Source organism: Corvus kubaryi, unplaced genomic scaffold (genome assembly GCF_017639235.1).
Source record: "Corvus kubaryi isolate FWS band 111438036 unplaced genomic scaffold, C.kubaryi_AGA036_p1.0 37397, whole genome shotgun sequence".
NCBI classification, from domain to species: domain Eukaryota; kingdom Metazoa; phylum Chordata; class Aves; order Passeriformes; family Corvidae; genus Corvus; species Corvus kubaryi.
This window is the reverse complement of record NW_024581136.1, coordinates 16,746,254-16,760,479: the sequence shown is the minus strand read 5'-3', so window position 1 is coordinate 16,760,479 and position 14,226 is coordinate 16,746,254. Positions and strand designations below refer to the sequence as shown.

General features: G+C 41.1%; 1 protein-coding gene across 1 annotated transcript in view; it reads left to right on the top strand.

Annotated features, from left to right (window-relative positions):
* The window catches only part of FNDC3B (fibronectin type III domain containing 3B), a 186,112-nt gene that overhangs the window by 159,541 nt on the left and 12,345 nt on the right, over positions 1–14,226 (top strand). The window contains exons 23-24 of the mRNA XM_042041887.1: positions 3,956–4,168; positions 13,763–13,929. Coding sequence (XP_041897821.1) covers positions 3,956–4,168; positions 13,763–13,929 — 380 coding nt within the window. The remainder of the gene's footprint in view (positions 1–3,955; positions 4,169–13,762; positions 13,930–14,226) is intronic.

Here is a 14,226-nt window from a genome sequence, read left to right as displayed (position 1 = left end):
TTGAGTTGGAATTCCACTGTCAATGTTTTTGCTTGTGGGAAACCAAAATTGAAGGCAAATCTTGGTTATTATGAATCCAGCAAGTCCAAAATCAGAAATTTAAATTGTTCTGCATAGAGGGTGATTCTGACACCCTCTCCATGTGTGTGCACCCTGTTGGAGCTGTTATCTTGGGTCTGGCATTGCTTTGCTTCCAGCTTCTGTGTGGGAATGGCCATACAGGAGCAGCCCAAGAACACACAGAGAAACTCCAGGCTCTCTGCAGAGATGGGCTCAGAGCTGATGAGCTGGATGCTTTGTGTCTCAGCAGCAAATCCAACCAGCATGCCATGAGGAGGATTAACATCCCAAAATGCATTTAAGACAGGAGGAACTGGAACATGCCTCTGTCACACTGTGAGTGGCCATCACTGGGCTGAGTCAAGAGGATTCCAGCTCAGACACATCCCAGCTCTGCTCTGCAGAAAGCAGATGCCTCCCCACAGCACTGTGTAAACATCCTGGCTGGTGAGCAGCTGCAGAAATATGTCTGAGTTCTGCAGTCTCTCTGCTTTATTGACACAGCCACGAAGCTCTGGAAACTCAGATTATAGGGTAATATACTTGGCCTGGTTTTCTGTGAACTGATGTAACTAGGAGTGAGTTAATAAATATTCCACAATAAATAAGTATTCAACAGTCACAGAAACACCAATTTTCTATTACACTCTGTTCCCAAGCTTCACTTAACACATTCCATAGGTAATTGTGCTCTGCTGTTGAGATACTTCACTGCAAAACAACTTCCAATTTTTAAGAATGCTTCTTCTCCTCTGAAGTTACACAGTGTACAGAAATATATAGTAGCATTACTAAATTTTAATAGAAGCACTTAATTTGGTTTAGGAATAAAAATTCTAAATATTTTGATTTTTTAAACCGTATCAAGTAAAAGATCATCCAAGATGGAGAGAAAAATGCATGTGGGTGCTCAAATTAGCAAGGTTTAAGTGGGCTATAAAACAAAATATGATTTGTAGTGTAAAACTAAATCTTCTTCTGTGAGTCATGAGTGGGGATTTGTGGGGCAGTGTGTGATTGGTGTTCATCATGTCCAGGCTGCTGCTGCTGGGGGAGGATGCTGCTTCCCCTCCCCTTTGGAAGTCCTTGTCATTTTAACTCCCACAGGTTTCCACAGGCACGTGTATTGCAACTGGTGGCATTCCTCTTATGGGAACTAGGGAATCTAAGTCTTCTCATGTCAGACTCTAAAATTAATTCAAAAGTTGATTTTTCAGTTTGTTGGAATACTATACAAAGGATTTTGTGACCAATCTGAAAATAGCATCCTGTTTAGTGTGTTTATTTCCCTGGGTCAAGAATCTTATAAGAGAGAATGGTCTGTTAAAGATCATTTCATGGTTTCTAAATTTGACTAGTCTGATTTATGGTTTTTCTTTCTAAATGTTTAAAAGTTGTAGTGGGAAAATGTGAGAATGAATACAAATATTATTGGTCCAGGGTCTGCAGAATTAGGTACCATTCCTAAATACAGTCTTTATATTTTCAAAAAATTTGTTGTCAAATTGTGATTGTCAGATTGTTAAACCATCTTTCTTTCCAAGAGGACATTTGGGGTATTTTCACTTAGAAACCATTAGTGGAAAAGTTGAAAGGAATTCAGGAAGTGCTTTTACTGCAAATATTTTTACTTGTCTATACTTTACTTTTACATGAAAATAAAGAGTTGGTTTTTCCCAGTACCAGTTCTGTAAACAGTAATTGGTCTCCACTTCATTGGGGTTGTTCTCTTGCCCACCCTGGCTGTGCTACCCAGCTGGAAAAGCTCAGTGTCACAGGCTGGGGCAGGGACACACAAAAGCACCTGAGCTGGAGCAGAGATGGTGCAGTACAAGGGGCTCTCCCACAACCATCTGCTCTCCTCCCTTCTCCACATGGTCCCTTCTCCCTTTTCTGTTTCTCTTCTTCCTTCTCCCTTTCCCTTTGGACTTCCCAAGGCCTGATATCCATTGAGCAGACATTACTGGGCTTCAGAGGGAGGTGACACCTGGGTTTGAGTTGCACTGCCATGTGCACAGGAAACACAAAATGAGTTGTTTATGTGTGTCTGATGAAGCTCAGGCCCTGGGAATGACAGTGGCAATTTACAGAGCTTTATGGTGGTGCAATCAGCAGAAAAGAGTGGCCACATCAGCCATGTTAGAGTCAAATAAATCAATTCCTGCTTTCCTAGTGTCATAGTTCATTTGTAAAGATGCCTGTCTCTATTTTAAGGCCTAAGAGTTTCCATCAGTCTTACTGTGCTCCAGAGTCAGAAGGGGGGGTGTGTGTGCATATTTGTGTGTCAGAATGGGGGGGGGAGCAAGAACTCTGTGTAGCAGAGGAAAGCAAGAAAAAAATGAGTGAAGAGACACATTTTTACATTGTGCAAATACCTGGAAAAAGCAAGACAAGTAAATGAAGGTGTATGTTCATGCAAATATCTAAAAATCACATCTATCAGCTTCTCCTTAAAAAATTAAAAAATCTGATATTGGAGAGAGATTCATTTCACTCACTGCTTGTTTTCAGGTGTGGTGGCTGCCATTTGGAAACCAGCTGAAGTTACAGTGCTTGAGGACAGGAGAGGCTTTGTTAACTCTTTATAAGAACTGTCCTTGCTTGGCAGAGATACTTATTTTGACTGAAGAACATAAAGTGATGCAAGTTCAAACAAACAGCATATGAAAAATTACTTTGCTTTGAACAGCAAGTTTTCAGCTCTTGTAAAGAGTCTTTACCCATGAGAAAATACAAGGCTGCTGTACACAGGATTTCCAAAGTAAATGGCATCTCTCCAGCTAACTAAACTAGGCTGAACTATCTCAAAAAAAAGCTTAATTAGTTTTCTCCATCCTGGTTTTTCATATTTTGTCATTGATTTAACAAACTTTTGAAACCTTTCAGGCTCATTTGTACCAATGTTTTTATTTACACAGTCCTCAAAACTGTTTGGAAATGCAGATTTCCCATTTTTGTTATGGTGTAGTTGATGTTACTATAGTCAGAAACTGCTACTCCTCACTCATCTCAGATTCTCAGTGTTCTAATTATTAAACTAAGGTGCAGGCAGGTAAGAGAAAATGAACAAAGCAGAAGGCAGGAGTCATTTGCTCAAGAAAGAAATAGAATTTGAAAGACTGGCTCAGTCTTAAGAACATTTCCAATTTCTAGCTGCAGTGACCAGGCAGGTGATCTGCTTTACTTCTTGGTGTCCTCAGTGTGATTCAAATGGCTCGAGGGCTTTTGTGCATCTTGTGAGAGCGACTTGGGTCCAACTTTTATTTGATCTAATAGATAGTTCACTGACAGTTCTGCATTTCTGCAGTTTGTGTCAGAGTGTAGGAGGTTTGAGGATTTAACCTTCTCCGTTAGTTCCTCCCAGCAGAGTTTCCTGTGCTTAAATAGTGTACTTTGTGAGACACTGCGGCAACACTGCTCTTGGACCTTCAGGGTGTTTGCCAGCAGGGGGATGGGTTTCATGGCAGTGACACCAGTGCTTTCCCTGAATGATTTCACCTAAAGTAGTCCATGATCCTTGTTAGACAACCACTACACACTTTTGCTTGTTGTTTACTCATGGCACTTCACATTTTCCAGGCTGTGCTTTTCCTGTGCTGGTGTCCCTTGTCCCTGTGGCTGAAGGGGCTGTCACCAGGTCCTGAGGTTGCTTACCCCAACCTTCCCCTCTGCCTTGCTGCATTTCTAACATCTTCACTGCAGCTCTTACAATCTAAGCAGGATCATCCTTGCTGTGTTGACAGAACCTTCCAGTTTGGCACAAAAAGCACTGGGAGCTGGGGTTGGGATGGAGCAGTCAGCCCCAGAAGGCTCTCTTGTCCCTTGAGATGTGTTTATATCAAGAACCTCCTGAAAGCACTTTATTTAACATTCATCTCTTTGCTGTTCATTTTAGGATCAGGATCCAGGCTGTCAATGAAATTGGAGCTGGACCTTTTAGCCACTTCATTAAAGCAAAAACCAGGCCATTACCACCCTTACCTCCACGGCTGGAGTGTGCTGCAGCAGGGCCTCAGAGCCTGAAGCTGAAGTGGGGAGACAGCAGCTCCAAGCTTCACTCTACTGATGACATGGTCTATATCTTGCAGATAGAGGACAGAAATAAAAGGTAAGAGAGATTAATCTTCCTTGTGCTAATGAAAAAGAATCCTGGTTCATCATAACGCAGTTGGGAATGAAAAAAAAGTGGTGTTCTCCTGATTGCTTTGTGCCTACAAATATGTTAAAAATACTATTTTGGTAGGCATTCTGTGCCTGTAGTCTGAGCAAGTTATGCAGCAAAGCTGTAAATGATACAGAATCATTAAGGTTGGAAAAAACCTCTAAATCATTGAGTCCAGCCATTAACTGAACACTGCCAGGTCTAACAGAAATCAATCCTGTGCCGGTGAAATTTCAGCAAAACCCTTGCCTCTCTGCCAGTAAATTTAATATCGAGTTTCATGGCCACAGTGCTTTACCTTTTGGAAAATATGAAACAAAGATACTGCACCCAGCTTGCTGTGTGTATTAATAAAGCCAAGGGTTACAAATCAGAGGTCTAGGAAAGGCAAAACCTGAGCAGAACAAAGTTTTTTGGGCAACATGGTGGTCATGATTTTATAGCTGTAGTGTTTTACAGCATTGGAAAATATGAACTTGGCATCAGCTTGGTAGCTCCACAATAATTTTGAAATAAGGTGTGCAAGAAACAAGAAAGTCTGTGTTTAAATTTAACAGTCAGTGCTGAGCAAAAACTATCTTCCCATGTGAACTTTGTGTGGGAAGATTTGCTAGTGTAGCTCCAAAGTTGTGATGAGATATATTCAATTAAAAAAGGGAAGGAAAGAAAGACAATATGCAAGCATTGCCTAACAGTCTGAGCTCTTCAATGAATAAATATCATACATGGCTCATAATTTACTAAGAAAAACCCTCAACTACTTCATTTAGCTAAAGTAAGTGACTTATCGAGTAGATAATCCTTAGAGACCTTCAGCACAGATCATAATTTGATGCAAATTAGCACAATTCCTTTAATTTAAATAGAGCTATGCTGAGTTTATGCCAGCTGAAGATCTGGCCCAGAAGCTCTAATTTTAAGTAATAAATCCACCATGAATAATGCCTTAATACTTCCCAATATCTCAACTGTACTGATGCAGAGAGGGTACACGCTCCCCTGTATTAATCCTGAGCGGTGTCCAATGAATATAAATACCCGTTTGAAAGTCTGACTGGTAAAAACAGTTCCCTCAGAGTGCAGTGATGCTTGGCAGGAGCCCATCACCTGCAGCACCCTGGGATTCAGTCAGCTCTGAAGACACATCCCGCAGGCTGCTTTGCTTTGCTTTCATGTAGCACTGCAGGTCGGATGGTGAAGAACTGTAAATTGTTTTTAACCTGTCTTTATACTGGAGAAAATAGTAAGTTTCCTTGTAAGAATAAAATGTTACCTTGCAGCAGGCAAGGAAAGCTTTTTTCTCCTTTGCTTTGGCACAAAGCTTTAGCATGATCCTTGGCTTTTTCACAAGATTTTCCTACTGCAAATGGTCTCGTACGAGCTTTTAATTAGGAGCAATTTGAACTTGATACTCTGCTGGATCTTCTTAGCTTTGAATTTGGCTTATAGTCCACGTGAAATCCCAGAGATGCAGAGAAACTGCTCTCCTACATTGTGCTGTCTCCTCCTGCTTGAACTTGCACGAAGTGGCTCCCTTTGGTGGTTGGGTTTGGAGCAGCTAGCTCAGATAATTCCTGAAAGGAGCCAGAGCTGGGGCTGGTGAATCCATCCTGGTGTGGGCACAGCGGAGGAGCGGGATGGGTGCACTGCTGTGTTTGAGAGCAGCTGGAGCTGGCAGGTCCTGGCAGTAAGATCTGTTTATTTGTTCCCTGTCTGACGGTCCCTTTTTGCTCTCCATTGTGTGCTCTGGTCACAGTGAGATGCACCTGCAAGGTACAGTGCTGTACATCCCAGAGGGCTGTCATCCCTGATGAGCAGGGAAGGACAGCCCACGCAGGAGCTGTAGGAGCAGCAGGTGGTTACAGAGGTGGGAGTCCTCTCTGAGATCATTCCCATTAAATAGACCCTGTTGGGACCGAGGGGTTGCTCACCCCTGTGTGTGCTTGTGGAAAATGCTGGAATACAGCTCTTTGAGCATCACTGGCCTCTTCAATTGCACAGGCTAATGGCAGTAAGCTGTGCACATCTAAGGGAATAGTGAAATACAACAGAGTATTTTAGCTGGAAGGAACCTGCAGTCATCCAGTGTGACTGCCTGGCTAGTTCAGAGCTGACCAAGTTAAAGGGTGTTGTTGAGGGCATTGTCCAGATATCTGAATCACTGACAGGCCTGGGACTGACCACCCCTCTAGGAACCCAGTCTTTTGTATTGAAATCCCTCAATTCAGTATTACCATTGTCCCTTCTTTGGTTTAAAATAGAAGTTACCTTTAAAATGCTGTTGAAGCATTTTCACAAGCAGAAATATAAAGATGAGCAAGCTCTTTTAAGATAAGGAAATAATCAGTAAGTTCCATCCTGACCCAACAGCTTTAAGTGCTTTTTGGTAAAGACTCAAGCTCTGGTTTTATGTAATGATAGTCAGCCAGTGCTCTCCAGTGTGTCCTGGTCATTAAGGATTGTTTTTAACTTTTCCTTTCTGTAATGAGGTGTAACAGGCCAGTTGTTGGACACTAAATGTTCCATTGATTGCAAGACCTGTGAAGCAAAATACTTGGAAATCTTCTGGGACTGATTAGTGTAAGGGCTTGAAGAGGTGTGCACATCAGAGATGTACCTGTGTTAGCTCCCATTAGCTCTTCAGGGTGTGACATTTTAGGAAGATGAAATTAGCATCACTTGTCCTTTCAATTATGGGGTAGCACTGAGTGGAAATGAAGAAAAATCTGTTTCTGGAAAGCTCAGTACATAGAAATGCTAGTTGAGAGTAAGTGACCTTTATGTAAAGAGGACTATGAAATTCCTTTTCATTTTAAATAAACTATCAGTTGTGACTTCATTTTCCAATTGTGGTAATGTTAAGAAATTTATGTTAATCAAATTGCACTACTTTCCAGAATACTATGGATTTTTCCTCTCTAGAGCAAACGAACCTAACTAATGGTTTTTATTTTTTTTCCTGTTCTACTGGTAATTAATCTTTAGTTGTTCCTACAGCTAATTACACCTCTTAGTGTCTTAAAGTGCTCACAATATCCAGTCTGAAAGGGATAATTAGCAAGTAAATTAGTAGTGGGTTATTTATCAGTTGCATGTGTTTCTTTTAGATCACTGTATGTTGCAGTTGAGCTAAATAGTGTGATTTTTGTGTGTGTACAGAATCACAATAAATATATCCATATATAATTTCATTTAAAGGGAGAGTCATTGGTAAGATTGACTAAGAAACATCCTAAACATATCCTTTAAAAATTTCTTGTAAGGATTATTGGCAGTTCTCCCACACTTCTGTTCAGCTGGAGCTAGCAGGGGGTGGTTGAACACATGAACCTCAACATGGGTGCTTGCTCTGCTTTAACTTGAAGGAAGGCAGAATAGAAGCACAGAGGGGTCAGTTGCTGAATGTGCTGCCCTTGCCTGATGACTTTTGCATAATCATTCCCTGGTTACTGCAAGTTTCAAGTAGTCTGATTAAAAAATTGTTTACACTCCTGATTTGATCAAGACAATTTGCACCCATTTTAACAGCAATTACTGTTATTTGTCAGTCCTACTGGCTTGTGAAATTCTATTAAATACAAAATCAGGTAAATTAACGTATCCTTGCAAAAACCTGCAGGAACAGAATCATTTTCATATTGGGTAAAACAGTGATAAAAGGGAATTAAGCATGAGCACCAAGACAGATGGCATGCTACAGTTTCCACTGCAAGCCTGGCTAGATAAAAAGTTAATGTTCAGAAAAGTTTTCCAGGTAGCCTGTGTTCATATTACTGCATTTTGTAGGTGAATACTGCTATTAGTTATAGTGATATTTATGTTAGGAGCATTCTGATCAGACACTTGGGGCTTTGCAAATGAAAAAGAAGAGGGAGAACTGTTCCCAAGTGTAAAAAAGTTAACTTGTTAATGCATTTCAGCTTTCTTCATGGAAATAGGAGTAAACCCACATTTGTGGTAGGTGCAAGTTAACTGTATGTGTGTCATTATTTGAGACAAAGTGAAGTGTGAGAAAACCACATTAAATGTGTGAGGTGAGGTGTTTCAGCTGTTAGGAAGCTGGGAAGACACAGAGTAAGATGCTACTCCATAAATATATTCAAAAAATCCCTGCTTTGGTAACAAATAAAATTTTCTCCTTTATTTTGATCTATGCACATCTGCAGGTACTTCAGACTTCATGGGTAACTGAAATATTCCAGACAGCAGATCATAAATAAGAGCAGCATCTAGACCCAAGACTGTCACTGTAATAAAAACTATTTTCTGCACATCTGTAACAACCTTTTAAGAAAAATAATGCCTTGATTAGAGCAATGACTCTAATATTTAATCTCTGAAGTAGTAATGGAGGCTCAGCTTAGTGCAGCAGGACCACGTTGCCCAGTTTTCCAAGAGCACATTTTAAGGTTTCAGCTTCGCTTTGCTGAGGTTGTTGAAGTAGAGACTGAGCTTGGCTTCCTTCTCCAGCTCTGCCCAGGTTCCTGGGGCTGTCACAGCAGCAGCTTGGACACAGTGTGCTCAGTGAGCATCATTTGAAGGCCCATAAACACTGTTAGTTGCTGCCATACTGGGAAAGGGGCTCTAATGCTGCACAAGGAAGATAAACACGTTTGAAGCTGTGAGAATATTGGTTTGCTGCTCTGAACTGTTTTAGTTCTCTTTTGGCTTTAAGTCCACTCTTACTTATATCTGCTCTTGGTGTTGCAGCTGCCTCGTTATCTAATTCTTCCTGACTGTATAATTTGGAGAGTCCATTGGGTGCTCTCCCCAATTTCTCCCAGATCTTCCATTCAAATGCTGTTACTTCCCATTTAAGCTGTGCTCAGTATTGTCCTCCCTGCCTGTTCCTTGCCTCCAGATGTGGCTGCACACAGGAATCATCTGTCAGGCACTTTGCTGCTCTGCCTTCCATTCCTCCTGAATGTGCCCAGATGCTCCTTCCAAAAAAAGCAATTTTTCTTGCTGTGGAAGAGCTTCTGTAGGCTGAAATACTTCAGCTCTCAGTAATTCCAGACGTCTGACAAGTGACTATCTGTTGTAGATATGGGTTACAAACTCAAATTCAGCAGCAGGTGAAAGATAATCTAGTAGAAACAAGCTAAAAATCGATTTTTGGCAGCAAGTACCCTTTGTCTAGATTGCAGATGTGCTAGATAATTCAGGAAAGAAAACCAAACTCTTCCCATCTGACTGTTATCATTTCTTTTTCTGTTCTCCACTTAGTTTTGCTTTTCTAAGTGTAAGGAAGGAAATGTTGTCCCCTTCACTGGGTCCTGTTGTTACTATTCATAGAGACAAAAATCACACTGACAGTGGTGAGCATACATTATAATACATATGATATGTATTATAGATAAAAGTTTCTAAAGGGAATCTTCCAGAAAACAGATCTTCAGATCAAAGGGGCTGGTGCATCCCATCTGTTTGGTCCACACCTTATTTAGGACTGAAAGACAGAGTTGGGAGAAGTAGTGGGAGCACAGAACTTTTGGGGAACTCATGTTATCCATTTGTTTTCTCTCAGCACCTGCCTGCAAAAGGAGATCCCAAAGAATGGCTTGGAAAAGTGTCCCAAAGCTGGAAAGATTGGGTCAGCCTGGTGCTGGTTATAGGAACAGTGACTGATGTGGGGATGGGGGATGCTGCAGATGTGAAAGTTTTCTCTTTGAGTAGAATGTTTTAAAACACAGCAGAGATTAAAAGAATTCGTGTGTTGGCTTTACTCCTGCATCTCTGAATTAGATGGTTTTGGTTCAAAGCTTCCCTTTCCGTGTTGCCGCCCACAGTCCAGGGAGCTGCTGGTGGAGAGAGAAAATCACATAAATCAGCGTGTGTTTGATAATGTTCTGAAACCAAATTAGAGGAATAGTCTAAGAAAGTAGGTGGGGGCAGTAAATGTGTAGATAACTTGATGTAGCATTAATAATATTAAAAGAGCTGTTGGTTTGTGAAATTCTTGTACTTTAGTTTCTAATTAGGCAGGTGCCTGTGTGTGCTGATGTGAAGCCTCAGGTCGCCGGGTCGGACTGGTGCTGCATTAATGATTTCTCTCCAGCTGAAATCCTGCCATCTGACCACTTATTTTGAGAGGCAGTAACAGAGTCACTCAGGTGGCTCTTCCAGCCTTTGTGCCTCCCCCCAAGATTGCCATCTTTAGTGCTCTAGGGTAGAATTTCTTTCAAATTAAATTCTTGTAAGAACCAACGGGTTACCAAAATATAAACAAAACCCAGGAGTTTGAAAGGGAACCTGCTGCTCAAAATGTGCTGGGAATTAATGAGCAGAGGCAGGGCGAGTACATTCGTATTCTTCTGCTCGACTGGAAGTGACTGAAGTGGAGGAAACAAAATAGCTGCAATGTGCAAAATACTTCCAAGAAGATCTTCACCAGGAATAAAGGGGTATTGATGAAAAACTAACAGCGGTGGTGTCTCCCTAACAATCACGGTGGGACATGATGTTCTCTCTCCTCTGCTGTGTGCAGGTAAATGAATAATGCGTGACTGATGTGAGAACATTTGGGAAGGGAGAATTGGGATCGCTCGAGTGAGATGAGGGAGAAGTAACCTCTGGGAGGTGTCTCCATCCCTGGAGAAAGTTGCTTTCTTTTTGGTATCTGCAGTTAATTTAGTGGAGAGGAGAAGCAGCACTGTTGCATGGAAAATTTGAATAATCGAGGTTTAATTGCGCATGGTGCAAACTTAAAAAAAAAGAAATACAGCTGTATTGAGAATGCCAGTAACCACAGAGGCTGAGTGTTTTCAAAGGCAGGGTGCCAGCTGAGGTATGTAGCCTATTGTCTTTTGAATTCAACTGGGCAAACCTCTGAGAATTGAAAATGTCTTGTTTTGAAGAAGGTGAGAGGGAGATAGAGGACCTGGAAGGTTTCCACACGCAGATTAAGTCAACTTTTCAGTGGATAAGAGATTAAGTCCTTGCAAATAAGCTCAGAGCTGACTTGTTCTTGAGGCAATGTCTGGAATGAGGCCTGGATGAAGCACAGTGAACAATAAAAGGCTTGCCAAGAAGGCCAAGGGTATATAGAGCTCATGTTCCAATGTGCTTTATAAATTAGATTTAGATTTTTTAAATGAAATTGCAATAATATGAACAAGTTATCTTGCTTTAGATAATTTTTAATGTATGCAGACCTCACAGTACAATAACAGCAGTTACACTGATTGACTCAACCTTAAGTTCATTGTGGTCCTTCAGCAGAAAGCCCAGGAGAGTGAAAAAAAGCCTGCTCCATACCTATAGCCATCTACAACAATTAACTACAGTATTTTCTAAAATAAGAGAAATAATCCTGGAGGATTTTGAAGTGCCTTCTTTACACATGAGGAAAATACTACCTTATCCAAAAATCACAAGTATTTTGAAGTTAGTCTTTAATCTTCATTATGTGCCTTACATCATGATCTGCATATTCAAACACAATTACAAAGCATTAGTGTCGCAATAAAGCCCAACAGCAACTGAAATTTGATGGGTTGGGTCATCAGCATTTATTCTTCCAAAACTGGAAGCCCTCTTTCTTCAAAGATGGTCGAATCTCAGAAGTTAAAGTGTGCTTCCATTACAGTCCTGTGGTGCAAGCTTCTCTGTAACAGTTCCTGCTTTCCTTACAGATGATTTTTGAGATAGAGAAGTAGAAATGAGTGGAGATGGGAACTGGATGGGAGTGTTGGTATTAACTGAACTGGGAGTATTAGTCCAGTTCCCAAATGACAGAAGGAGCTCAAATGTTTTTCCAGATCACTTCCTCAGTATTAGGAAGTGTTAGTGACCTTAGTCATATCCAAAAGATGAAAACCTCATTTGAGTCATTGGTATTGACTGTATGAATGTCTGGGAAATGTACCTTAAGCCCAGCCTGGGGTAAGGGTTTGCTTCTCTGTTAGCTGGGAAGGCACGTTTATCTTCCCTTCCTTACCTAACTCCACAGATGATTGCGAAGAGGTCATTGGATGTTTTTTGCTCTCTGTTGCCCTTGGAACAGGGTCAGAGACAAGTCTCCACACTCCCGTGAATACTGCAGTGGTTTCTGAGCCAGCTGCCTGATTGAGCAGCAAGAAGGGCAGAGGGAGAGTTGTCTTGTCTCGAGTCTTATTGCTGTCCTAAGTATGTGTTCCTTGCTCATCACCCAGTGAATCTCAAGCAGTTTTATTCCATGAGAATGGGTTTGTGTCAGTCTTTTGAAACATGCTGTGGCTGCTTATGCGAGCCTCCGAAATGTGGGGTAGCAGGGAGTTCTTAAACTGGGTAAGCATAAGGTTAAGGAAACAATTATTCTTTGGAAATTGTCTCTAAACTATCCTCTTAAAGACTTGTGGGCGCAGATCTTTGGTTTCCTACCAAGGTGTGGGTCTCACTAAAACTCAGTGGGGGTAGTAAGTCACATTAGTCCTCAGAGTACATTTCCAGCAGTTTGAATTACCTGAATATTTCCTTTTATTACAGATGGTTCTTGATCTCTGTTTGTACTTACGTGGATTGCAGTCATAACGTAATACAAATTGATTTCTGTCCCAGAGAGCTAATTGGCAGACCCAGTTTCTTTGAATTGCTCAAATTGCTTGTACTGTGTATCTCATGCAAAGCCAAAGGATAAAGCTAGCACCTAGATTGGGAGGTCAAGTAAAAATATCTCTTGGCTCCCTGGTGATTTAAAACCTTCTGAAATGGTTAAGATACTTGAATAAGGGTACTAAATAATCATAAAAAAGTATGTGATCCTACACAGCAAATTTTCTGTTCTCCAAGGCCAGGACTATTGCGTGCAAGGTGGTGTTCCCTGGTGGAGGCTGAGTGGAGGGATGCACAATCTGGGTGGTTCCTCTTTATTTGCTTTCATCCCCACTGTGCTCAGCTCCTGGGGGTCAGGGGCTTAGCTAGAAACTGCAGGCTGACATACAACTGCTAGTGAAAAGCATTTATCTGAGCAGAGCAATAGAAAATACAAGTTAGATTCTCTTTAGCAACTGTATACTTTATTTTTTTTGAGTGACATTGGTTTTGTTCAGCATTATGCTGGACAAGTTTGTGTGTGCTCTTGTTTAGTCTTGTCCATGGAAGTGTTTTGGAAGATGACACAGATGACTGCAAGACACAGTCTTTGTGTCTTAATGTGCAAATAAAGGCCAAATCTATTAAAGAGTCAACATATTAATTGTGTTTTCATCATACTTTTAAACCAGCAGCACACATGGTGTAATGCAGCAGGACACAGGTTGAATCTGTTTTGATTCCATGGCAGCAGGGATCCCACTGACAGATGTTCTTCCTGATAATTCATGTAATCATTTTGCAAGGTAATAGTAGTTTCAAAAGGGACAATGAACTGCTGCTTTCCCCAACCTCCTCATCATCATTAGTGTGTTATAAACATGACATTTTTATACGTGCTTTTAGCAGCCCTGCAGGGCACATGGTGCCAATTTTCACAAGATGGATACTTGGAGCTGATAAATGCAATATCCAGAAATGTCAGTGCCTCTCCAGTGTAACTACATACTCTCATTTTTATGGTTTCAGGTTTATCCCAATTTATAGGGGACCAAGTCACACGTACAAGATACAGAGGCTGACGGAATCCACCTGTTACTCGTTCAGAATACAGGCAGTCAATGATGCTGGGGAGGGACCTTTCTCAGAAATCTGTACCTTCTGCACAACTAAGTCAGTCCCACCTGCAATCAAAGGTATGTAGTAGGTTTTTTTACATGTAAGTAAGATGTAAATATTTATGTAATTGGTAAGTATGGGGGGAGATTGTAAGGGTTACCATAAGTATGTAATAACTTGTGTGAAGAACCAGTTTGTGCTGGCTGGAGGTTTCTCTGAGTTGTGAAGTTACTTAAGCTAAATTACCACCCCAAAAAAAAAAAATCACACAAGCAACATAAATGTTATGTCAGCCACTGTTGTAATAAAAGTCTGCTAAAATGCTGCTGCTATCAATAGTGTTTACCAGGGGATTGCTCTGGACTACTACAGCA